This window comes from Silurus aristotelis (assembly GCF_946808225.1).
Source record: "Silurus aristotelis genome assembly, chromosome: 10".
Taxonomy (NCBI): domain Eukaryota; kingdom Metazoa; phylum Chordata; class Actinopteri; order Siluriformes; family Siluridae; genus Silurus; species Silurus aristotelis.
This window is the reverse complement of record NC_139583.1, coordinates 7,633,551-7,659,003: the sequence shown is the minus strand read 5'-3', so window position 1 is coordinate 7,659,003 and position 25,453 is coordinate 7,633,551. Positions and strand designations below refer to the sequence as shown.

The following is a 25,453-nucleotide window of genomic DNA, read 5'->3' as shown; positions in this document are numbered from 1 at the left end:
AAAAATTTGGAATTTAGAGCCAGTGGAGTTCAGCCAGTGCTCTAAAACCTATAGAATCGCAGAACCACATAGTGTGCAAATGTTTTTTTTACTTGCTAACATCACATACATTATCATGTAATAATTAAGAGTTACTCTTTGACTCAGTTGTTATTTTGCCTTACTGTGTTTTTATGAATTGTTAAGTCATTAGTATCTCATTATTTTGCTGTTTTAAGTTATTAGTTTGAATTTGTGTCTCATGAGTTGGACACTTGACTTACCATGTCATAAGTTGGGCTTAATATCGTCTAATTGTTTATTTGTGATTTTGTAAATGATTTTATTAAAATTTTCAATGATTTTGTAAATTATTTAAATATGTTGACTTAGTATCTCAGCATTATTTTGAAATTAGATGAAATAATGATTTATTAGGTCAATATTCTGAGTCAAAATAATGACAGCAATTGAGAAATAAATTCACACTGACACAGAACTATGGAATAGAAACTGGGGGGAAATTATGTAATAATGTCTGAGCCCTTAAAGATAAAACCAAGACAGTTAAGCATTTGTCATTGAATTGTTCAAATACCAAAGCCTTTAAGTGGCAGGTTTTTGTGAAATGGAAAGAAACTGAAGAACCCAGAGGAAGTCCAAAAGACAGTGAGAACATGGGGAACCTGGATGTCTCATCAGTTATGGACAATTCATCTCACCTCCACCAGAGGGCAACTTCAAATTAGTTGTAGTGTGGCATTTTTCACTTCCTGTTAGCTGCTAAGTCAGGCCACATGGATGTGCTCAATGCTAAGTCGTACAATTACTATTGTAGTAAATTCAAAGCCACAGTTTGGTCATCTGCAGCTTCTACTTGGCTGGAAGTAAAACTTGCACGCACACTGGCTTTTTAGTGGCAATGCTTTCGCGTGTCCTTTGTTACACTGGAGCTGTGAGATGTCAGCTGCACCACTGTCCTACCTTTCTTGATAAATCATTCTGATAAACTATTCTGTTCTAATACTATACTAAAACTATTTATGTGGGCAAATTCATACTTGAGGGACCAACAAAAATACTGCTGATACTGGCTATAATTTGTAACAGGTTTTTGGATGTATGCCCAGAATTAGATTTGATCAACTAGAATTCATACTAGCAAAAACTACAAAGTGTTAATTGCATCCAAAATAGGACACTACAGACTACAAAATATGATCGACTAGCATACATGCTAGCAAACTAGTGATCGACTGGCATACATACTAACAAACCACATGTTACAAAATCAGCTAGCACACAAACTAAAAAACTTCATATTTGACTACATGTGATCAGCTAGCACTAATGCTAAAAAAAAAAACTACATAATACATAATGTGATCAGATAGCATACATACTAACATAAACTAAATACTACAAAATGTGATCAGCTAGCATTATTACAAAAATAAACTACATACTACAAAATGTTATCAGCTAGTATACAATTTTAAGAACTCCATACTACATAGATCTACTTGCATCCACAATAACAAACCATGTACTACAGAATGAAATCAGCTAGCATAATACTAAAGAAAGTACACGCTACAAACTGTGATCAACTAGCATCCATACAAATACCATAAGGACATTACAGACCTTCTTGTTATGTCCTTTTAATTAATTTATCGATTTCTTAATTAATGTTGTCTCATAAGGAAATACTATTAATTTGACCGTCTCAGTGAATATATCATCACGTAAAAAATCAAAGAAAAATGGAATGAAAAAATTTTTTTCCAGGAATTTATAATGTAACTTCCTGCTGTGATTTGTGGTAATGTTCTAAATACTTATGAGCGAATGTTGTGAGACATGACTAAAATGCATTTTTCATCATCTATAATGTATGATTCATGGAAAGGAATGTTTTAACATGAAGTCAAATGCAGTCATACATGCAAATAGCATGTTCTGGAATATTATGGAATATTTTTGATTTAGAAAGGATACTCCAATAAGGAGCTTTAGTCTTCTTAATGTAGAATCTGACTCTCTCACTCACTATGCTAGATCAGGGATCAGTAACAAAAAAAAAGAGAATGAGTAAATCAACATGTCGGGACCATGTTTACACTAGGATTGTTCCTCAGAGTGACACACTAGGAGGAACTACATATTATTGTGTAAAAAGAAAGAAGGAGAGAGCAACAAATGGTCTTTCACAATTTCACAAAACGATCGTGCGACTATGGACTGTTTCTATTTATGATATATCTGGCAAAAATTCATCCTGGGGACATGATGTTGGATTTTAAGAGCACAAAGCACGTCATCAGATTTCAGTCTGCCACTTTTTTTTTTTTTTTAAGGTACAAGAACTTAATGACATGCCACCGTGTACACAGTAATATGTTCTTGCAAAATTGCTATAATGGAGGGAATTTTCTGAGAGTTAATTGATAAAGAAAATCACTTTTGTTTTTGTAAATCAAAAACTTAAACATGCAATAAGAGCATACCAAGTTTAAGTGTGTAATGTTGTGATGTTATGTTGTGATAGTGTGTGCTAGGTCTGTTGTGTTTGAGGTAAAGTTAGGGTTGGGGGGGGGGGGGGTATATTGTCCCCTTCCACATCTCTGCTCTGGGACATCACATCAGGAAAGCCTGAAGTGATTCATTGATGAGTCAACAGCTATGAGCTATAAAGCCACAGCACTGATGGAGCCTAAGCATGACACAGCTCGCTCACCTAAAGGTAAGACCCCAAGTCTTTTTCCTCTGCATCTCTTGACTGTTTACTGACTAAATACACCTATTAGTGGTTGTTTTACTTTAAAAAAAAAAAAAAAAACCGTTTTTATATTATACTCTAATCTTTTCACTTCTTCAAATGAAGGTCCATTATTTGGACCAGAAAAAAAAAAATCAATTTGTAGTATTTTAAAACAAAAAGTTATACAAAAGTTATGTAATAACTGTTTAAACACAGCAACACAATGCTTTGAGGTTATTTTGGAAGAAATAAAATGTTAAATTGAGACTATAACAAAGGTTAAACTGTTTCAGTCGAAGCTGAATTTTAATGTTAATAGTTTAAAAACATTGCAGTTTGTTCAAATGAACGCTGATCTTTTTGGATAAAAACATTGTTCCAATGGTGAAGAATTTTCAAAGTAAAAAAAATTCAGTAATTACAAGACCAAGACATTGACACTAGGTAGTCTACTTGTAAATTATTTTTTATTATTTAGAAATTATATAATAAATGACAGTAATTTAAAATCTAATATCTTTCTGAATCACTTTTGCTATTTAAATTTTTTTATGGAATATTCTGATCCATTTCATCTGCCATGTATGTGTGATTACCATGTGGTTTCTATATACTGATAGAACATCTTATTTTTGCTTTCATTTCCTTGAGATTTCCATTAGAAACCCAATTCAGGAAGAAATAAAAACTTTTTCAGCTCTCAGACTGTGTTTGATTTGTAGTTCATTGTAATCATGCATACTATATATACATACTATATATATGGATGATTAAGATTACTTTTAATATTGCTGGAGTATTTTATATATGTGATGGAAATATTCTTTATTGATTGATTGCTTCTCTGTAGGTAGGTGTTGTTCTACTCTGAAGGCACAAAACCACTCACATCCAAAGAAAACGTTATGGCTGTGTACCCTGCACTTTTTTGCTCTAGTGTAGTGACTGTCCTCACACTAGCTTACGGCCGTGGTCTTCCGACAGACAGTATGAAAAACTCCGTCAAACTACAAGTCGAGAACATCGTCTCCAGAATACAGAAACACAAAGATGAGGTAAATGCCAAGAGAACAAAATTACTTTCTTTGCTCCAAGTTTTTATTGTGCTGTTACATTTTTTATTCTAATTAGGGTTGATTAATCTTCAGCAACAGCTCTGACAGGCTACAAAAGCAAATCATAGGTTTATCTTCTAATAGGAACACATTATAAGCCTAATAATTGTATTGCAACCATGCAAGTTGAACAGCAATTGTATTGTGAGTGCTTTAAATAAGGTTAATAAATAAGTTTATACTACAAAAAAAGTGTAAAAAGAAAAGTGATGATTTGTTAAAGTTTTTTCTGTAAAAATGTTCTGTAAATTTTGTAAAAGATTTCTACACTTTGAAAGAGACTACGATCTTTACAAGCTTTTCCTGAAAAACAGAAAAAGTTCTACATTTAGTCAAATTACTGTTAGATCCTGGTGATGGAAAGATTGATAGCTGATATGATAAAAAACAAACAAAAAAAAATGTATTAATAAATTCAATAGGTATAATTGGTATAAGAGGAATAGAATACTTTAAGATTTAAACACTGTTGTTGAAAAGATTTATCATTTATATATATATATATATATTTTTTATTACAATCTGGCATGCAACTCCATTATTTCAACAGTACTGGGGAAACCCATTTTGTGTGTTTTTTTTTAATACAAAGTTACACAGGAATTATGCAATAGCTGTTTATTTGAAGCCAAACTGATTTGTGGCAAAATGAAACACTAAACTACGGCAGTTGAACTTGGGAAGAGTAAACACTGTATTAATCATCCATAACACTGCAGTTGGTTATTTCTTCATGCTTTGTTTGTAACGGTAAAAGTAACTTCAGGTTGCATCACATCATTCTGTCTATACTATTTTATTCCTTAATAAATATAGTAAACTATGCTATCTTTATAGTCTCGAATGTAGGTTTAGTCTCAAGCATACTACACAGAAACCCAGCTCTTTCTCTTAAACCTGACCTGAGCTCCATTGTACTCTCACAGTTCCAAATACTTCATAAGATGATCCTGGATAGTCCCGAGCTCCTGCCCGAGCTGCAGTCTGACAAGCCCATCGAGGGTCTGAGCTCCATGGTGGAGATGCTGAACAACTTCCAGCGAGTTCTTCACAGCCTGCCCAAGGGTCACATGAGCCAACTGCACAGTGATGTAAGCACACTGCAGCACTACCTGGAAGACAGGATGAGCTCACTGCAGTGCGCACACAGGAAAAGAGAAGGCACAGAGAAGATCCTGGAGGCCTTCCTGAAAAACCATAGCATGTACTACATCACCCTGGGTCATGTTGCTCTGGACAGACTGCAGAAGTACTTACAGAGACTTAACCACAATCTAGATCAGCTGAGAACATGCTGAAGCCAAAGAATCGTGTGCTGCTTTTTTTAATGATATTTTTTGTTCTATTTATTTATATAAATGTATTTATGAACCTAACAACTATTATTTTCTATTTTATTATTATTTTTTAATGAATGCGTTTGGGAATCAGACCAGACATTCCCATCAGGCTTCACGTTCACATATGCATGCACACAGACACAAATCTTATACATGCTGACATCACCACCAGCCAAGGATCCTAAATGATGTCACAGGATTACCGGAAGACTCCTGACTGAACGTGCTGGGAAGCACAAATCCTCTTTCCCTTTTCTGACCACCAGCAGACAATCACTATGGATCTGAATGCACTATATTATTATATAGTGCAAGATATTATGTATATACTGTCAAGAGCTTCATTTGAGGTTATCTGTAAACTGATCGAGATGCAAGATATTATTTCTTTTATATTCACGAGCTCAGCAAAAATAAAAATAAAAAGCACAGTTCTCTAAATCGTTGTGTTTGTTTCCAGGATTTTTGCAAGAACACAAAGAACCAACACAACAAAATCCCAGTTTATTAGCAATCATTTATATTGTACGGCCATCTGGCTGCTTGATGTTGCAGCAAAATTGTCCTGCCAGCTAAAAGCCCTGTGTACTGGGGCTTAATGAGACATGCATTTTGTGGATTTAAAGGCAGGACAGGGTTGTATAAAGTAGAACACAAGACTCTCCTAAAATCTCCATAGATTGCTATTTACTGTGCTTTAGGACACTTAAAAAGTCATTTGTTAGTTATCAGAGCCAACATAAGGAAAGAGAGCGGCCATTCTTCTCCAGAAAAACGACACGAGTAAAAGAATGACGCACCAAAAATCATGCGTGTGTACCTCCGGCATAGTAAATATTGACTCTCACCAACCCAATTACCTTTTATCCTTCATCAAATTCCCTGGAAAGGCAATGTTTGTGAATACATCTGGGGCAAAATTACACAACACTGGTAAAGAAAAGGAGCACATTCTTTCGAAGTGTGCACGTAACTCAACCCTGATCTCAATGTCCAGTCTGAGACTGGACACTATCAGATGTAATATTGTGCACATTATTCCCAAAACCTTTACTGTAACTCTGCAAGAAGTTGCACAATACTTTATTCGAAACATCCTGAGATCACTTTGAAAGTATTATTCTGATGGTTTTCCACTGCGTTTGGAATTATGTTTCTTTTACCTATCAAGGAACATAAAAGATTTGCACAAATGAGGCAATTTCCTGGAACTGTGGCTGAGTGAGCATGAATTCTTGACAGTAGTCAGGGCCTCACATTAGCTGAACCCTGGTGTGGTCCATATTACATGTGGAAGTTATTAACATTCCACATTATGCACTGCATTATGTGACTGGTCCTGTATCTCTAGTCGTGTTACTTTCTGATTTAGGGATTACACTATCAGCTGTACCTGAAAGATTCAACGCAGTGACCATGTCTTCTCATTAGTAGATGGAAATGTACTTTCCTGCTCCTGTCACCTCCAGACTACTGATTATAGATCAAAAGAAATTCTTTTAAGAATGCAAAGCAGGGAATCAAAGCTTTTGCACTCGCACAAACATTTTATGGTAATATTCTCCTACAACTAATAGTCACACAATTAAAAATGCTGGAACATGAAGCATTACATTATCAGTCCAATTTTATCCCCCAATCTTTAATATAAAATGTATCGCGCTCCAGACAAACTGAGTAAAATTCAGTCTTTTTCTTGCCATGTTCTCACTCAGGTACACGCACCACAATTTACAAACACTCTCAACTAAACCACTTGCTCTTCTTGATGAGAGAGTCCTTCGATGTGCCTGTGAGTTTTTTCTTGTACTGTTCGACCAGACGGTCAAATCGATCATCCTCTCTGGATTGGAACTTCCTCTTCGCTGGCTTAGCGTTCTGAAATCATGTAAAACAAAAAGATGCACATGATAATTGCACTAGTGATGGATTATTTCAGATCATCCTCTAAAACCAGTACGACTGAGATATAAGTCGTATATAAGATAGAAGTAAAATTCTGCAGCTATACAGTAACTTTCATTTTGTTCTCATGTTCCGTCTTGTTTTGAGGAGTTGTTCCTTCACTTTTATATATATATTGTGTATATTTTATATATATATATATATATATATATATACACAAACTGTATGAGGGGCCACACAGCAGGCAGGATTTGCATTTCAGGTGTAATCAAATCAAATCGGCTAAATTGTCTGTGTGCAATTTCAAAACCTTGTTTACTGAATTAACTCAATTAACTGAAAACACCTTTAAAGAATCTCCCAGACATTTTTAAATATTAAAATCCTTGCCGCCAATGTGTCCTGTGTCAATCACGGATCACGAAAAGTGAAACATAACTAACTGGGGGCTGGATTTATTTACGCACGTTAAAAATATTTATTAAAATCTTCACATTTGTGTTCACAACATTATCAAAATAGGCTGCATATGAACTTATTGGAAAACCGTATAACCAAAATGGCATGATCCTTGGTTCATAACCCCTCTGCAAAGGTTCAACTGTGGGATTGGTAGTGGATTCAGGCCCCCCCTACCTGGAATTTTTTTATATAATATAATATAATATAATATATAATATAATACTCTGTGTGTACCAGGGTGCTTGGGAGAGAATCTCTATGATTTACACTAGTGCCTTATTTAATTTTTTTTTTTTTTTGTAACACCGATTACCTCAGGTTTTATAAGTTTCACACAAATGCCACAGAGGATTTTAGTCAAAATCTTGTAAAAATGAATCATCTCATATTACTTACCTGAAAGAAAGCAATAAAAAAAAAAGAGGACAAATGAAAATGCCACATAGCACGTTTACGAGTCACTCATTCATTTAGTCATCATATTGTCACTTTCAGATCTCTGTGAGCTTTGGCTTTTATAAAGTTTTGCGGGCGTCAGTAAAATCTGTGCTGTGAATGTGACTGGTAAATTACAGGAAATCGGTATTTATTAGCAGACAAGTACAAAGTCAGCGTTACTGGAACTTTTGCACAACTTTGCAGAATTGTTTTACCTAAGAAAGCATGCACATTACAGTCTGAGGCACAAGTCCTCAATTTCACTGCGGGGTTTATTTTTTTTTGGTGCTAATTTTCATGGAACAAAAAGAGCAAAGGGCCTGCAAGACTGCAAAATTTAAAGGAGCTTTAGAGGCCAATTTTATACATGCTTCCATTATTTTCATTCAGGTATTCTCAGGGACAAACTTAATTGTTTTTTATTGGTCTTTAATTTTTATACTTTTAAAACCAAAAGCATTTCTGGTTTCAGCATGAAGGCAACCACGTGCACACACCTCCAGGAGAGTGACTATTTGGAGGGAGGGAGGGAGGGAGGGATGTATGGTTGCATCTGTATTCTCTATTTCAAGTTTTAGGATTTTATGTAGATATAGAAGATAGGTTTCTTTTTATTATTATTATTATTTATTTAATTTTTTTTAGATTGAAGGCTGGGACACTTCCCAAGACTCTAAAGAAAATTTGATCAGACAAAAAAAGTGATGAAGTGCAGAATGATTTCATCAAAACGGTTGATCCGCATTGGTGGTGGAAAAAAAAGGCATTCTGAACGCAGATATCTTTTAAATGTGAAATTCTGACACTGTTTTGGAGCACATTAGCTTATTTTTGTGTATGTGTTATACACACACCTATCTATCTATCTATCTATCTATCTATCTATCTATCTATCTATCTATCTATCTATCTATCTATCTATCTATCTATCTATCTATCTATCTATCTATCTAAAAACCTTAAAGCTTACATTCATAATAAAAGCCATTTCAATTTGACGGGGACTTCAGATATATGCATAGACCACCCCCTGGCCTAATATTATACATTATTCTGTATCTCTAACAGTTATGTAATATAGACAGTAGAACATGTTCACCTGTTTCTTGTTTTCACTGGGTTTCTCCATTGAAGGAAGTAACTTCCTCTCTTTCCTGCTGGGAACCGTCTTCACTTTCTTAACATTGGCAGTCTGTTTACCTTTATCCCGTTTCCTATTCCATTCAAAGAACACTTCCAGTAAGACCATCAGATCATGTAAACGTATCAGCATTGCTCAACCAGTATGTTTAACAAGATAATAAAAAAATCACAGAGACCAAATCAGCACCTGATCTTTGGACCCATATGTGAAGGCATGGGAAGAATCTTCTGGCGTTTTTTGCCATCTCCCAGCTCCACGTGCTCTACTTCTGGTGTGGTTCTGAAGCCAGAGTAATGGTTGCTCAGAGATTCCTGGTTCTTCTCACTTCCTTTCTGAGCTCCTGTTGACTGCTGAAATGATGAAGACTTTTTAGGAGATTTCTGCTTACATTTAACTTCCTTCACAGTTTTCTGGAAGTTTATCATCGATATCAAGTTAGAGATGAAGACAAAAGAAAAATTATTTTATACTCGTGAACTTCAGACGCTTTTGCTTCCTTCATAAAAATGATAATCTAAATTTTCCACTTTTTAATCTTTTACTCAGCTACTGCTGAGTACTGGTCTATAAGAAATTGTTTCCAATGAAAGATAAAGCCCCAGAGAGTGTACCATTCTGACCCGTGGCCTGGCACCCATGGAGTGTTTCTCCAATAGTTTGACTAATTAAATAAAAGTATATCACCTAGGATCAATTGTAACATAAGTTAAGAAGAAAGAAAAAGAGCTCCAAGATCAGTTAAACTGCCTGACTCCTGTAGCCTCTCTTTTCGGCACTTAATAACTAGGAGAAGTGGGACTGGTGTCTTTTAAAAGCTAGTTATGAGTGGTTGTATTATGCAGCATGTTGGTCATTATGATTCAGAATTAATAGGCTGTCAGGTCATGGATATAAAATACTTAAAAATATCACTGAGCAAAATTTGCCACAACAAAAAGTGGTGCATGTCTAATACAGTTGAAATTCATTAACAGCAAGAAATCCTGACTCTCGAATTATTAATTGCACAGTTTAGCTGCTTCTTGGGCTTGTCAAGTTTCAAAATGTTACCTGCCACTTTCAGTACAAGTTGTTTGTGAGAAAGAAGCGTTTTCTGAAATTGTCTCTAAAAATGCAGCACCTGACATATACCAAGTGGCATTAGTGAATTGTGCTAAGATGAGACAAAAATCTACTTTTTCGGTCAACGAAATTGTCAGCATGTTTCAAAATTTATGAGGACTGCATGTCGGGAAAAGCAGGTTATCCAGTGATAAATCTGGTGGTTAAATAAATTGGGTTGTTTTAAGGCTGGTGGCCACCTAGTGGATGTGTTTGGCATTATGAATTCTGTTAAATACCAGGATATTTCAGAAAAATTCCAGAAAATGGTTCTGGGAAATGAATCAGTTTTTTACAAAAACTAATACTGGATATGAACTCCTTGTATTCATGTTGTGTCTACAGGTTGGTTTTATATTTTGGTTACAGATGCCATGAGAAAATACCTAAATAAAAATTTATTATAGGGATTAAATTTTTTCTGTGCATGCATATGATATACCAAGTTTTTGGTAGAGCTTGACATACTGCGAATGAGGAGAAATTGTTCTAAATGATTTTCTAGATACACCCTTGAATATTATCCGTCTAACGTCTATCTTGATACACTACAGTCAATGGTTGACAAAATGTGTTAAACTTTCCAGATTGTAAGATTTGCGTCTGGCTTAATAAATAACGCACCAATTATTTTACACACACATGTACACAGGTCTAGTTTTTAACATTCGAGTAGAAATATGTAAATGTAATTTGTCTGCTATTAATAACCAGACACAATACTCGCATGCTTTTTTTTTCTGGTGAAAAAGAAAAAAAAAAAAAAAAACACAACCGTCAAGACTCGCTATAGCAGACGGTTTTTCCAAAACACGTTTAGTATTAAAAAAAATAAATAAAAAATTCAATGCGCTCAAACCATAATTAAAATAAAGCAAGTGTACTGCTTTTCTTCTAATGGCAACAAATAGCCCTCTAAACATCATTACATTCAGACTGACTGGTTCTGAAGAAGAGATTACTGAGGAACAGATTGTTGAGGAACAGATGTTCATGATCCAGCACATCTCTCACAGCAGACACCGAGCTGTCTTTGATTAATTTTCTTCATCCAGATTTTCGAACGGAGTTTACTCACTCAGGACTTATATGATTAGGGGAGCATAGTGGGGTTAAATTGGATGCGATTTACATAATGATCCTCACCTTTTTGGCCACAGAGTTAGAGGCAGCTGTCATTTTACTCTTCTGCTCCCTCATAGCCTTCAATTTTAACTTCCTCGAGTCCTCCAGCGAAAACTCCACAATAGGCCTCTGAGCAGAACACAACAAAGGAAACAAAAATCACACACAAGCAGACACACAAACACACGCACACACTATAAGAACGCTGTTGCGACAGGCACGCTGTGGTTTAGAGCAAAAAATTCCTCAACGTAATTTCAGGGCAGCTGAAAGACAGGTTCAGGAAATATCAAAAGTAATTATTCAGCTTATTTTCAGGAAAAAAATAAATGTTCGACAGGGAAATGTGTGTGTTCGTGCCGCATGAGGCTCTAGCTAAAAAGGAGATAAATAAACGTACTTCTAGGAAGCTGCTGTCTATTCAGAAAAGTGGTTACAGATCATCAAGCAAATGGATAATACTCTATACACAACTGCGGCACTGAAGAAAACAGCCTTCATTAGGACAAATTAACTTCCTCCCACTGCACACAATAAGACTATATTTCCGCCTGCTAGTTCGGCACATAACGCATTCGACGCGGCGCAAAAAACTCATCACATAACGACAAATGCAAAAGTTTGTGCACCCCAGGCCAATATGAAGAAGCCATTCAGAGCAGGGAAGGAAATAAAATGGAGGAATACACAAATCATGTATTATTCTTCTGAAATAACATGACTTTGGGTTAACATTTGGGCATTATGTACAATGCAATTTAACGATCCGGCGCACAAAATAGCTCCCAATGCTTCATTTTGAATCCTTATATCTCGATCATCTACATCCTGAATGTTGTATTTCGTATATCTTTAACTAGCAGAGCCTCAGAACAAGTGAATCATTTATTTTCTTCATTAATATGATTAGGAAGATCATATAAACACTTTCTAATGTCATTAGTAAGAGTGAATCCTGACCGTGAACCATGAAAGACATAAGAAATATTTAAATATATATACGTTACTAATATAAAGTTTCACTGAAGTTCCTTCTATATTAAAAACAAAAAAATCCTATGATATCTTTGATGCCATATTCTGCTGTCCTTAAAATGTTTTCTGACAATTTCTCCTTTTGTTTTTTGCCGTTTCAGACTGCACTTCGAACTTGCTTTAATCTCTATTACAGATAAAATGCAAATTATGGGTGCATTTAAAAATCCTGGAAAAATTATTTTCCTCAGCTGTATGGAAAAGGATGGGGCTTGACCTCATTCCCTTCTGTAATCACTGACATTGAACTGACCTTGACAGGTGTGAAGATGTTGGGGTTGTTGTTAAGATGACGCAGGGCTTGGAGGGCGTGTTCATGCTCCTGAAACTCCACAAAGCCGTAGCCTAGTGACTGACCTATCGGCTCACCACGCACCGGCTTCCTGTCGTACATCACGTGGCACTGGGCAGAAAAACAGTAAGAAGTGTTTTTTATTTTTTTTATGTGGTATTTTGCTTTGGATAATAATGCACACGTATGCAGCAATTATTTTTTTGCAGTGGCACAGACCTGATCGAATTCATGCCATGCTTCTAGTACAATACTGCCATCTATTGTTAATGTGAAGCAACAGTGAAATCTACATATATTTGAATATTTTCCCATTCTGCAGTAGATGTAGATTAATAATTTAGCCAGAGGAAACACTTTGTTAATGCTATAAACCTTTGTTAATGTTTTGAACCTTTTAAAAGCTGCTGATCTCCTGAATAACTTATGTAGAATTTACAGAGAATGGTGCAAATAAAAAAACATCTAGCTAGCAGGTCAGTGAAAAACACCCAGACTGGCTGAAACTATCAGGAAAGTTCAGGTGGCTCATACAATCATGGCAAGCAAAAAAGCACCACAAAACACACAAGACAATGATTTTTGCGGGGCAGCACAGCATCACACCAGATTCATTAAGTGGATGTCACCGTAGGCAATAAAACTTTCTTTCGGTATCTCCCATTAGGGGTCGCCACAGCGGACCATCCGCATGTTTGATTTGGCACGTGTTTTTACGCTGGATGCCCTTCCAAACGCAACCCTCCCCATTTATCCGGGCTTGAGACCGGCACTAAGGCTTGCGCAACCTAAATAAAGTGAGCGCAAAATGAAAATTAAAAAAAAACGTCTGTCACATCCTTTTCCCTTCACTGAATGTATTTTCCGATAGATAGATCTTATTTACTTTTGGTTTAAGACTTGAACCAAAAAAGCAAAACATAATTTTCGTGTCTTCCATGTCACCAGTGGAACAGGTGAAAAATGTTGCTATGACAAAACGGTACATGATCTGCATATACATATTCTTTTCAGGGTTTTTATCACTGTTTCATATTTTAGCGATGCATTATATGAGGAAATCATATACACGTATTTTCTTAGCAATTTTTACAATAATATACCATGCAAGAAAAGAATTAGCTTATTTTAACTGGCATCAAAAGAAAAAAGAAAAAAAAAAAAAAGAAAAAGAAAACAGCCCAGGTAACTTATCCCACTTCCTCAACTATAAAGCCATACCCCAGTATGTGAACTGTTTCTAATTTGACTTTAGGTCATGCTGAGTCACTGATGTGTAGTCTGTAATATAAAGCGCACTATAATTAAACACTTCCCAGCACTATAAACAGTAAGCAGGCTACAGTTGTGGCGTCAGTTTTTTATTCCCACAGGCCCATACAGGCTAGACTTTAAAACATTTACCAAGACGCCAAGCATCACCAACTGTCTCCTGCATATCGCTGTTCCTCTGAGTAAATTAATCATGAAGTGTTACAGGGAATCTTGTCACAGGATTAGACAAATAAAGCTCAAATGTTAGAAGAATTATTGTGATGTACAGTAAAGTGCAGGCAATTTCTCCGCAACAGCTGCAAGAAGCAAAAGGGAAACCCATCATCATTTGGGTGACACCAAGAGTGCGATGACAAATCATTAAAACATTACAAACACTAGAGGAAGAAATATCATGAGCACCGGAGTGTGTGATTATGAGTAGCGTCCTTTCTACAGTTTTATACAGTCAGTTGGAGATGAAAAACCAGGAGCTCCTTAGCAATAAATTAGCTCAACATCTGAGACCATTAAAGATTCAACACCAATTCAGGAATTCAATTAATCTAGACAATGTGGAAATGTTTTCTATACTTTTTTAAAATCATGCTGTGGTCTTCTTCTTTGATCACGTTGTATCCAGTTTAACGGACTACTACCGCTTCAATCAATATATTACTTAGTCTGATATTTATTGAAAAAAAGATTTATTACCTCAGAACTGTATTGGCCTCACCTATACTAGCGTTCAATATTTAATCAGTATAATGACCTCCTCTGAACAATCAGGAAGGCCCCATGAATCATTCAATAATTACCACCTATTAAAAGGCTCTTATTTTGAATAAGGTACATATGTGAATGTGTGTGTGAGTGTTGGGACTTGTTACCTCCTTGATCCGGACACCTCTTCCTCCCCCTGCGGCAGACAGGCAGATTTTAAACAGACGCTTGCGGTCCACACTTTTGGGAAGGTTGTGAACACACAGTCGCGTTCGAGACACAAATATGTTCACGTCCTTCAGCTTTGCCTTCTTCAGCTCTGCGAACTAAACACACACACAACCATGTCAATGAATAACAAAAGACATTACACAGCTTTTGACATGATACAGCTTTATGGCTAAAGCTTTTAAACTCCAAATAAAAATATCCAGGAAATCACAAGAAAACTTTGAGGTAATGACCTACCCTCAACCTCTTCGCCATATCAGATTCAGAAACTCCTTCTGCTGTTTTGGTTCCAGGACGGATCACTGAATACAGGACGAGGTAAAAGAGAAGTGGGGGACAATTAAGATGTAGAAGTGAAGTGAGAAAAAAAAAAAGCGTCCGGTGACTCAGAACTATTCGGGATAAATTCGCCTTTCCTTTACTACACTTATTTGACTGGAATTAGTTTTTTTTTTAATTATCTTTAATAAGATCTTTTATTTATATTATCTAATATCTATTATAAATGTTCTATTAAAACCCTAATTCCATAGATGTTTGTCAAATGTAAATAAAATACAATTCAATGATTTGCAAATCTCATAAATCCGTATTCTGTTCTAAATAAAACAAAAAAAGAAAAAAAAAAAGCTTTTTAGGGGGAATATAGCATGTTAAGGGAAAAATAATTAAATTTTTTATTTGATGGCTGCAACAAGTCTCAAAAAATGTTGGGACAGAGCGAAAACAAAATGTTATTAAAATGAAGAGTTTGAGAAACATTTTGCAACTAATGAGGTTAATTGACAACAGGTTAGTAGGATGATTCTCTCAGAAGTAAAGATGTGAAAAGCTTCACAATCTGTTAAAGACTATGTCTACATATTAAGGCAATTTGCAAATCATTGCATTGTTGTTGTTTTTTTTTACATTTTATAGTGTTGCAACTTTTTTAGATTAGGGGTGATAGGAACGATAAGAAAGCATATAGGTCTAGGAGGTTAGGGGTTTCCGGTTTTTAAAATAATAAATATAACTAAAGTAGTTGGATGACATTCTGAAAGAAGAACTGTGATGTCAATTATATGCTATATTATATTACATACTGGTTAGAAAATTGATCAACATGATAGATAGATAGATAGATAGATAGATAGATAGATAGATAGATAGATAGATAGATAGATAGATAGATAGATAGATAGATAGATAGATAGATAGATAGATAGACAGACAGACAGACAGACAGACAGACAGACAGACAGACAGACAGACAGACAGACAGACACTAATCATCTGGTGTAAAAGTGTAAGAGATTGTAGCACGCTCTCGTTTTTCAATTAACGTTAAACCTACTTTCCCAAATTCTAAGGAATGTTACTGGCTGCACTTACAGCCCTCTCGGGCGAGGTACAGGTTCCTGGATCCTGTGTGTGTTTTCACTTTCTTGCTCTTCAGTTTGGAAGCGTCTTCCCTGCTCACGGCCAGCACAATGTTCAGCTTCCTCCCATCCACCCTCACACCACCAGCCTGCAATACACAGAGCAAGACTCAGACACAGAGCCAAAACAAAGGCTCAGAGAAAACCCTCACACACAAACGCTCATTTGGACTCACTTCAGATTCTGTCTGTGCTACTGCTAGACATTTCTCTGTTGCTTGGTTTGTTTTGAACTGAGCAAAAGCACAACCTAGAGGAAAAGAGGAAAAAGAAAAACAGAGTAAGCAGTGCTTGTCTGATAGTATTGACTGTGCTGTTCTTATACATGGTCATCAATATACTTTTAAATAAGTGCAAAAATATTATTATTTAAATATATTTTCAATTATTATTATCATCATAATTATTAATAGTATTATTAATTAAATGAACGAGGACCAGAGGAAAGCACATTTTTCAAGTATCTGTTCTTTATGAGAGCTTGCTTTTGGGGGGAAAAAAATTACTACTTATTAAAGCACAATATCTTACTTTTTACACTGCTAGATTTCAGAAAGCATGTCTTTCCTTACTACTTTAAAGTAAACACATAAATTGTGTTAAATTAGAACCAATCACAAGACCACAGAAAACTCTCCCCTTATAAAAGTATAGCATGCAGGAAAATGGAACAATTTTGATATTATAAAAATGAGATGAATGGACGGACTCTATATAACAATGATGAAACTCTAGTTCCATTGGTTCCAACTTTTTATGGCCCACCGGATGTCACTTAAGTTGTTACTAAGCACTTGTTTTCATACACAAATTGCACCTAGGCGATCTCTACACAGAAAATAAATTTAGCACCGATTTATGAAATGTGCTGAAAACTTTTAATTGCTCTAATGGATCCCAGAACTAAATCAACAGCAAGTTTAAAAAAAAAAAAAAAGGCTAAATTATTCTTTATCATTTTTGTATCAGTGAGAACAAAAGATTATAGACAATAACAAGTAGGTTATAAAACCTAATTACTGATGTCAAAAGTCATTTCCTAAAGATTTTAATGGCCCTCTACATAGTGTGTCATTCAAAAATACAACAAACGTGTATGTTTAATAAAAAAGCACCAACCTTTTGAATGTCCCGTGTCAGCATGCACCACAACACGCACATATCGGAGTTCACCAAACTGCAGAAGAACTTCCTCTAAACCTTCTTCCTCTGTGTCAAAAGACAGGTTTCTAAAAAATACCATTAAGAATTCGTTTTTCTGCAACTTTTTTTAACACACGGTTTAACTGCACATTTTAACACTAAATCAGGAGTAGAGTCTGACTGGTTACTTATCCATTATCAGCTTATCCAGTTAATTCTCAAGAAGTTAGTTCATGATGCATATTGTAGATTCATATGGTGATTAAATCATTACCTCGCATTTAAAATGAAATAAATAAAGAACACTGATTATTTGATGTGATTTTTAAATCTTCTAGCTTGCTCAAATGTTACACAGCAGAAGAGTCCACACACGTTGAGTAAAAGATCGGCAGGTCTGAATAAATGTCAATGGGCATCACAAAATTCTGTAATAACATTTAGGTCTTTATAATGCACAACTCTATTCTTTTCAGGTACAATCAGGGTGCTTCTGAAATCAGACACTAATGCATCATAAGATTGGTATTGCTCAGCCCTTCTAGCTATCAATGATGTTTACCTTATAAATACTGTTTTTCCTTCGTTCACATCTGAAGGAAGAGCATTCTTCTGTTTCTTCTTCTTCTTCACTGGAAAGATAGAAAAGGATCAACCACCCTGAGCGCAGAGAGTTCAATAATAACAATCTCAACAATTGTTATGAATAAATCATACCATTTTCCTCATCATCATCATATTCATCATCTGATTCTTCGAGAGAGTCAGAATCATTATCCTCTTCGTCCTCACTGGTTTTGCTTTGATCCTCCTCGTCATCATTCTCGTCGTCATCATCATCATCATCATCATCAGATGGCGATTCTGCCTCAGAGTCGTCCTCTTGTTGTGTTATTGACCTTAAAATAAGTCAAAGTTTTCTTTACTAAGGAATGACATAATGCTAGATATCTGAACACGGTATTGCTATTCACACTATTAATACACACTATGACCTGATGTCATGCCAAGAATATATGTAAATAAAGCAAATGCAAGCAAGCTATCTAATTTAATTTTTTTTTTTTCTTTGCTTTACCTGTAAATTACTATAAGTATATTTCTAACTCACTGTGCTACTGTAACGTCAATTTCCCCCAGGAATGAATAAAGGGCTCAATCAATCTACTGATAGATCGATCTATTATATCAGTCTGTATGTGTAACATTAGGCTAATTATCATATTCTGCTATTTAAACTATTAACACCAGACACTGTACTTTTATACATACAGATGCAAAACAACAGGTTCAGCTCTTACTCTTTCTCTGCAGCCTGATCATCCTCTTTCTCATCCTCATTTTCCTCCTCATCCTCATTTTCCTCCTCACTCTCAGTCACTTTTTTTTCATCCTCTTTTTTACCTGCTATGATAAAAATGCAGTCAGTTAGACATCAGATGAAACGTTTAGTCAAGCAGCAGAAAGAGAAAACGAACTCGTACCTGGGGCAATGCCGGACTGCTTTGCCATAAACTTGTCTTTCGACACGGCCCAGTCTACAGCAACCCGTCTGTCTGCGAAAAGAGAGGCAGACCAAAGTTTGCCCATGGCACTTTTAAATGTTCTTATGACATGTGGGAGGGAAGAAATATTTTGTTCCAGGTGGAAAAGAGAGAATCTCACCTTTAATTTCTTTCAGGTTGGTTGCTGCGAGGGCTTTTCCGGCTTCCAGCATGTTCTTAAACTGAACGAAAGCAAATCCTCGTTTCTTTCCATCTACACACAAGCATAAAAATGAAACATTGTCTTTTAGCACTAATATGAGTAAGAGGATCACTAGAGTAACAATGCATTAACACAACAGCAGAATAAGGCTCACTTTACACCTGTAACAGCTCATATTATTCTCATGAATCGGAGCATTTATTTCTTTTCACATGAAGATGTGTGTAGTGGCCTGAGTGATCCCTTAGCTTCAAAATCACTAAATATTTTAGTGAAAAATATATGTATAATCACTTTTGTAATTATTTGTAAGATTTTTTCATTGGAAATAATACACCTTACAAAAAAACAAACTTGTTTACTTAAATATATATGCATACATACTAAATATATTATTGATTTCTTCTTATATTTATAATATATACCATCAGAAGAAACTCAGATATATTCATTCATTTATTTGGTGTTTAATTTACTTTTTCTACCATCCATCCATCCATCTATCCGTATGATGACGGCATAGAAACATCTTTGATATTTTGCCAGACTACCAGCCTATTGACAGACTGATTGCACTGATTGCATAATCATTTGTTAAAACATCTGACTTCGGTGCATACCAATCACTCAATATTCGTTTAAATTAAACATTTCCATGACAAGAAATCTGATTTTATTTTTAGACTGGTAACATATTATTAACCTGCATCATAAATGACATGATTTACAAGTTTAAACTGGCATAAAAATGACAGTTTTTATTATATATATATATATATATATATATATATATATATATATATATATATATATATATATATATATATATATATATATATATATAAATAAAATAGTTGCTTTTAATTGGCAGCACACAGTAAATAAACACCTACAGGCTGAAACAGCCTTTGTGTTGTATATAATCGATATATACTTTACAAAAAATATACAATTACAGCAAACACATTTAGTGCTAAATATTCCACTGTTTACCATGTAGCAAGCCTGATTCCATCAACAAAAAACAAACAAATACAAGGTATTTATCATGTTATTATTATTTGTATTTTTCCAATCCACTTTTAACTCATTTAGTGAGTATTACCTGGTTTCAGAGGGATCTTCACTTCCAGCACTGTCCCATATTTTGAAAAGACGTCGTTCAGATCTGCTTCAGAGCACTAAAAAAAGCAAATAAAGTTTTTTTTTTTTTTAAAGGTAAGTGTTTAAATCTAAACACAATCAGTTTCATTAAAGAATAATCAACTTACTGAATACAGAAAGGATTACAGTAATACATCATTAGTGCATTATATGTGATTTCAAATATGCCTGATAAAGAAGCTGAGGAAATACATTACATAACATGTTGCCAATAATAAATAGAAAATAAAATGGATGTAGCTTTATTTCACTGGATACAAACTTTTTAGGAAATCGGGTAATGAATTCATTTAAATTATATACGCCATGTGGTGAATACAGTTTGAACATCAACCATACACAGTACAATGTGTGGTGGAATGACGTTAAAACAGATGGATGGATGAAAAAGAAAGAAAGAAAGAAAGAAAGAAAGAAAGAAAGAAAGAAAGAAAGAAAGAAAGAAAGAAAGAAAGAAAGAAAGAAAGAAAGAAAGAAAGAAAGAAAGAAAGAAAGAAAATGAATTTACAACTGAAAGTAGAATTAATATACATTAGCAGAATATACATCCCATAAGGAAGAATCAGTATGACTTTTCAAACTTCCTATTAAAGTACAACTGAACTGCTGTTCATTCCAGGTCATTTATTTCCACATCAAGATCTTGTGATCTCGATCAACAACTCTCTGCACAAATCCTTGGGGTTAGGATCGACAAGCAACTGTCCTTTTCTTCTAACTCTGCTAATCCAACATGGCGGTTTCTCTTTTACAACATCAGGGGAATTTGTCCAGTTCTGTTCATATAGGCCACTCAGATACTTGTTTAGAACCTCATCATCTGAAAACTGCAACTAACTCCGGGCAGGTCTGCCTCTGAAAAACATTTGATTGCTGCCACTGATTCAGAATGCTGCTTTTTCAACCTTTGTTCACCCAACCACTGCTCATCTGGCCCCAACATCTTTCAGCGCACAAGAAAGAGATGTTATAAGACTCTATATATCCTAAGTTCTAGGATCAAGGTGGCTATGAAGTTCCACTTGAAGTCTGAACTGCTTAGTCTTCAAACAAAGACCCACCTGCTCCAGCAGTACTTAAAGTAGCACTTTTCTTAAAGAAAAAAACTATGCTATTTTCTAACAGAGTTATAGACTGATAGTATTTCTTAGTCTGTGTTCAAATGAACCAGCATCAGAATGTACTTATTGACAAACATCGTCGCTTTTGTAAAGTCACTCTGGATAGGGCATCTGCCAATTGACATAAATGTAAATTGGAGCATGTAATTGACAATTACCTTAAAACTGAGATTTCGGATAATAAGCCTGGCCTTCATCTTGTTCTTCCTCATGCCTTGTGACTTTTGCTGACTTTTCTCCTCTGTTGGTTCAGAGTTGGTTGGTGGACTCTCTGTTTTTTGCTCAGCTGTACATTTAAAAAAAAAAAAGAAAAAATTAAAGAACAGAAAATGCTAAAAGTTAAAACAGATAATAAGTGAAATCAATCTAATACTAAACAGGACACATACCTTTGTTCTTCTTTCCCTGCTTCTTTTCAAAAACTTTTTTCTTTGCCTGAACTACAGAAATCTTTTGCCCATCGTAGTCCTTTATTTCTCGGAGAGCTCGCTCAGCGTCTTCTGCCATGGAGTACGTGACGTAGCCGATACCACGGCATTTCTCTGAGCCTGGACGGAAGAAGACCCACCAGACAGTGAGATTAAATCTTACTCACATGCAAGACAAATAAGAGGATAAGGGGATGAGCGGCTTTTTACATGTATTTTACAGCACAGTGAAATTCTTTTTTTGCATATAACAGTGATGTTAGGAAGCTGGAGTAAGAGTGCAGGGTCAGGCATACAGTTAAGGGCCTTGCTCAAGGGCCCAACAGTGGCAGTTTGGCAATACTTGGGTTTAAAACCCCAACCTTTCGATCAGTAACCCATTTGTATCAATTGTAATTCTATGTATTACTGTACTATGCATTGTGCCCCTTAAATCGAGAAAGAGTTGTACTTCCTCCTATAAGTTAAACAGGGACACTGCTACTGAGAGCAATAAGTGACCAGTTAAATAACAGGAAATGTAATTAATTATTCTAAATATTGTAAAAATTTTAATGAAAAAAAACTTATGTAGAAATAAGTTTATTAGAGGGACAGCGCATGTAGGATGTTTTGAAGACAAGGTGAGAGAGGCACAATTTCGATGGTTTGGTCAAGTTCAGAGGAGGGACATGGGATACATTGGTAGAAGAATGCTGAAGATGGAGCTGCCAGGCAGAAGGAAAGAAATAGGACGGCCAAAGAGGAGGTTTATGGATGTGGTGAGAAGATATGCAGGTGGTTAATTTAAAGGGGCAGATGTAGAGGACAGGGGGGTGGAGATCTCCCCTAATGGGAGAAGCCGAAAGAAAATGGCTCGTGTGTGGTTTTTTTAACTAATTTAATGATAATCTATACAACAAAAAAACGTGAAGATTAAACCCTGTATATGGTTTCCTACCCAAACTATAATATCTTTGGGTATTGTAGCATTACAATTTTGCTTCCAAGGTCCAAACCTTTTTCAGCATCGCAATACCCCTGCACAATGAATCAATCTAAAACTGCAGGATTTTGCACAGGCATATCTTCAATGTTTAGAAAGTTCACATTAAACATGCACACAATTGAGTTTATTGCATATGCACCATCATAAGTTTGTACATTTGTAATTTACATCTTGTGAATTTTTTTGTTTAATCCTTATAATTTATATCAGAAGTCATTCATCAGTTTGGGCGATTAATCGGCATCGATAGTTGATTGCTAGAACTATCTTTAAAAATCCATACCAATAGTTTTTCCGGGTTGTGTTTTATAGTACGAGAGCGGCCTCTAGAGGCGAATCATTTTTATTCATCCATATTTATACAGGATCCAATTTAAAAACTATAAGTTCCTTAATCGGTTGTCAGCAAAGACGATCCAACATAGCTATTGGAAAAATGTACTATCCTTTGACCTATAATTTATATTAAATGCTGCTTGGAGGATTCACAGAGTAAGATTATGACATTATGATGTACCAGACTGATTCCAGTGCAGTTGACACTCCACTTTTGAATCCTTAAAATAAAAATCTACTTCAATTCTAAGATTGCACGAACAATTTAGGAACTCCTCAATGTGAACATTTCTTTATAAAGTCTATGTTGTCTGAAAAAAGTCTGAAGGCTACACCTTGAAGGTGCAGTTTTGCTCGTTACCTTTATCTCTGACTACAAAGCATCGCTTCACCGGTCCTACTTCAGAGAAGATCTCCTCCAGGTGATCACTGGATGCTGATGCAGGTAAATTCCGCACAAATAAAGTCAAACCTGCCATTCTGTTTGTACTCCTGATGTTCTCATTAAACCTGATTCCTGGATTAGAATGTGTGATCAGTTCACGCTGATAAAAAGAAACAGAATGTAAACGATCACTAGACGGATCAGGCAGCTGTCTACACTGCCTCGCTTTTGGAATATAATCTCTAGATTTTGTTTTACTCTTCGTTCACACACGACTAAAAAAGCACACGTTTTCTACAAGGCAGACATCTTGGATGTTTTTCCCACCTGGACATTACAAGACCCGCCTCCTTTACTGTGATTAGTTAGTAGCGACAGGTTTCGATTGTGGACACTAAAATCATCCAATTGGAAACCTGCTTTGAACTTGCAGCCAATTGAAGTACAGGAGGCGGGTTTCTTCAATGCGGGTAGGAAAAAAAGGCCGTCATGTTGGTATGTCAAAACGGAAAAGGTTTTTCTTCCGGTTTTCAGAGGCAAGGGAATGGAAATGAAGAACAGCAGCGCCGCATAGTGGCTCGGTCATGTTTGTACATCAGAAACATCATTATCAGAAAGATTAATTCCATTGAATTTACACTAGAAATAGTGCATGTGTGTAATTTGATTAGATAAGCAGCGCATTTATACTAGCGCACTTTGGAGGACGGATCACTGTGTATAGGTATCACTCCACTGGACCGTGTTTCCCCATATAATATAAGAACTCCTCCAAAAGTCCTGAGGGATTTAACTACAGTGAAGTTAGTGGCATCACATGCGGACAAGAAAAACATTATAAAAGTTGGTTTGGTGATAAAAACCTTTAACAGGAAGTTAGAGATCACCGAAAACATGGCAGCAATAAATCTAAGTTGGTGTGGCTTTATGTTATGTTATCAGTGATTGGTCTCTGTAATGAATGGTGATCAAGGATCGGTCACTGGAAACAGTAATGATCAATTATTGGTCACTGGAAACTATAGTGATTAGTGATTGGTCACTGGAAATAATGGCCACATTGGTGATCAATGATTTGTCACTGGATTGGCCACAGTGGTGATCCGTGATCGGTCTCTGGAGAAAATTGTGGTCAGTGATTGGTCACTGGAAACTATAGTGATTAGTGATTGGTCCCTGGAAATAATGGCCACATTGGTGATCTGTGATTGGTCACAGTTGTGATCAATGACTTGTCACTGGATTGGCCACAGTGGTGATCCTTGATTGGTCTCTGAAGAAAATTGTGGTCAGTGATTGGTCACTGGAAACAATGGTGGTCAGTGATTAGTCCCTGAAAATAATGGCCACATTGGTGATCTGTGATTGGTCACAGTTGTGATCAATGATTTGTCACTAGATTGGCCACAGTGGTATCAATAATTGTTTACTGGATTTGTCACTGGAATCAATAGTGGTCAGTGATTGGTTTCTCTGTTGGCTGCAGTGGTGATTAGTGATTGGTCACTGAAAACAATGGTGATTATTGTGCTATTTTATGCTATTTTTTTATATATAGTCCTGTGTTGGTCCGCTTATGTCTCTGAGTTCTGTGTTGTCTCATGTAACTCTGTTGCTTTAGGTAGCACCTTGGTCATGGGATACAATGATGATCAGTGATTAATCACAGTGATCAGCGATTCTTAAATGGAAAACGTTGTGCAAGTGCAAAGTTTCACACACTGGTGGCGAGTCGTCTGAATCCGGGCTCAATCAGCAGCTGTGATGTGAGCTGGAAGGTCAGTAACATCTAAAAGACACTAGATTTATCACAAGGCATTTGTCTAAATGCTTTTAACAAGTCAAAACCTTT

General features: G+C 35.7%; 2 protein-coding genes across 6 annotated transcripts; one reads left to right on the top strand and one right to left on the bottom strand.

The window, feature by feature from the left end:
* Window positions 1-2,637: 2,637 nt before the first annotated feature.
* Window positions 2,638-5,639, top strand: lepa (leptin a). 2 transcript variants are annotated; one of them, XM_083551712.1, is made up of 3 exons: window positions 2,638-2,725; window positions 3,598-3,798; window positions 4,785-5,639. In XM_083551712.1, exons 1-3 carry the CDS (start codon window positions 2,702-2,704, stop codon window positions 5,154-5,156), a joined length of 597 nt encoding a protein of 198 aa, XP_083407838.1. In that variant the 5' UTR covers window positions 2,638-2,701; the 3' UTR covers window positions 5,157-5,639. The 2 variants fall into 2 exon arrangements, with proteins under 2 accessions (XP_083407838.1, XP_083407839.1); XM_083551713.1 differs by having other exon boundaries at window positions 2,640-2,725; window positions 3,594-3,798.
* A 626-nt stretch (window positions 5,640-6,265) lies between these two features.
* rbm28 (RNA binding motif protein 28) lies at window positions 6,266-23,946 on the bottom strand. 4 transcript variants are annotated; one of them, XM_083551698.1, is made up of 19 exons: window positions 23,578-23,946; window positions 21,854-22,012; window positions 21,623-21,750; window positions 20,285-20,360; window positions 19,138-19,230; window positions 18,957-19,028; window positions 18,774-18,879; window positions 18,190-18,371; window positions 18,035-18,104; window positions 17,449-17,558; window positions 16,506-16,579; window positions 16,283-16,418; window positions 15,146-15,210; window positions 14,845-15,003; window positions 12,662-12,811; window positions 11,395-11,502; window positions 9,334-9,497; window positions 9,103-9,217; window positions 6,266-7,076 (listed from the first exon to the last, which is right to left on the bottom strand). In XM_083551698.1, the coding sequence occupies exons 1-19, from the start codon at window positions 23,693-23,695 to the stop codon at window positions 6,942-6,944; spliced, it is 2,220 nt and encodes a 739-aa protein (XP_083407824.1). In that variant the 5' UTR covers window positions 23,696-23,946; the 3' UTR covers window positions 6,266-6,941. The 4 variants fall into 4 exon arrangements, with proteins under 4 accessions (XP_083407824.1, XP_083407825.1, XP_083407826.1 ...); XM_083551699.1 differs by having other exon boundaries at window positions 9,334-9,494; window positions 23,578-23,929; XM_083551700.1 differs by lacking the exon at window positions 23,578-23,946 and adding an exon at window positions 22,363-22,714 and having other exon boundaries at window positions 21,854-22,054.
* Between the last annotated feature and the right edge of the window lie 1,507 nt (window positions 23,947-25,453).

What these genes read in the sequence shown, in the direction of transcription:
- lepa (XM_083551712.1), top strand. Translation starts at nt 2,702, where the DNA reads ATGACACAGCTCGCTCACCTAAAG. An exon ending in CACAGCTCGCTCACCTAAAG is followed by an intron (nt 2,726 to 3,597) that starts GTAAGACCCCAA and finishes CTCTGTAGGTAG; the next exon opens with GTGTTGTTCTACTCTGAAGG. An exon ending in TACAGAAACACAAAGATGAG is followed by an intron (nt 3,799 to 4,784) that starts GTAAATGCCAAG and finishes GTACTCTCACAG; the next exon opens with TTCCAAATACTTCATAAGAT.
- rbm28 (XM_083551698.1), bottom strand. Translation starts at nt 23,695, where the DNA reads ATGGCAGGTTTGACTTTATTTGTGCGGAATTTACCTGCATCAGCATCC. An exon ending in GAAGATCCCTCTGAAACCAG is followed by an intron (nt 19,231 to 20,284) that starts GTAATACTCACT and finishes GCTTGTGTGTAG; the next exon opens with ATGGAAAGAAACGAGGATTT. An exon ending in CAACCTGAAAGAAATTAAAG is followed by an intron (nt 19,029 to 19,137) that starts GTGAGATTCTCT and finishes CTCTTTTCGCAG; the next exon opens with ACAGACGGGTTGCTGTAGAC.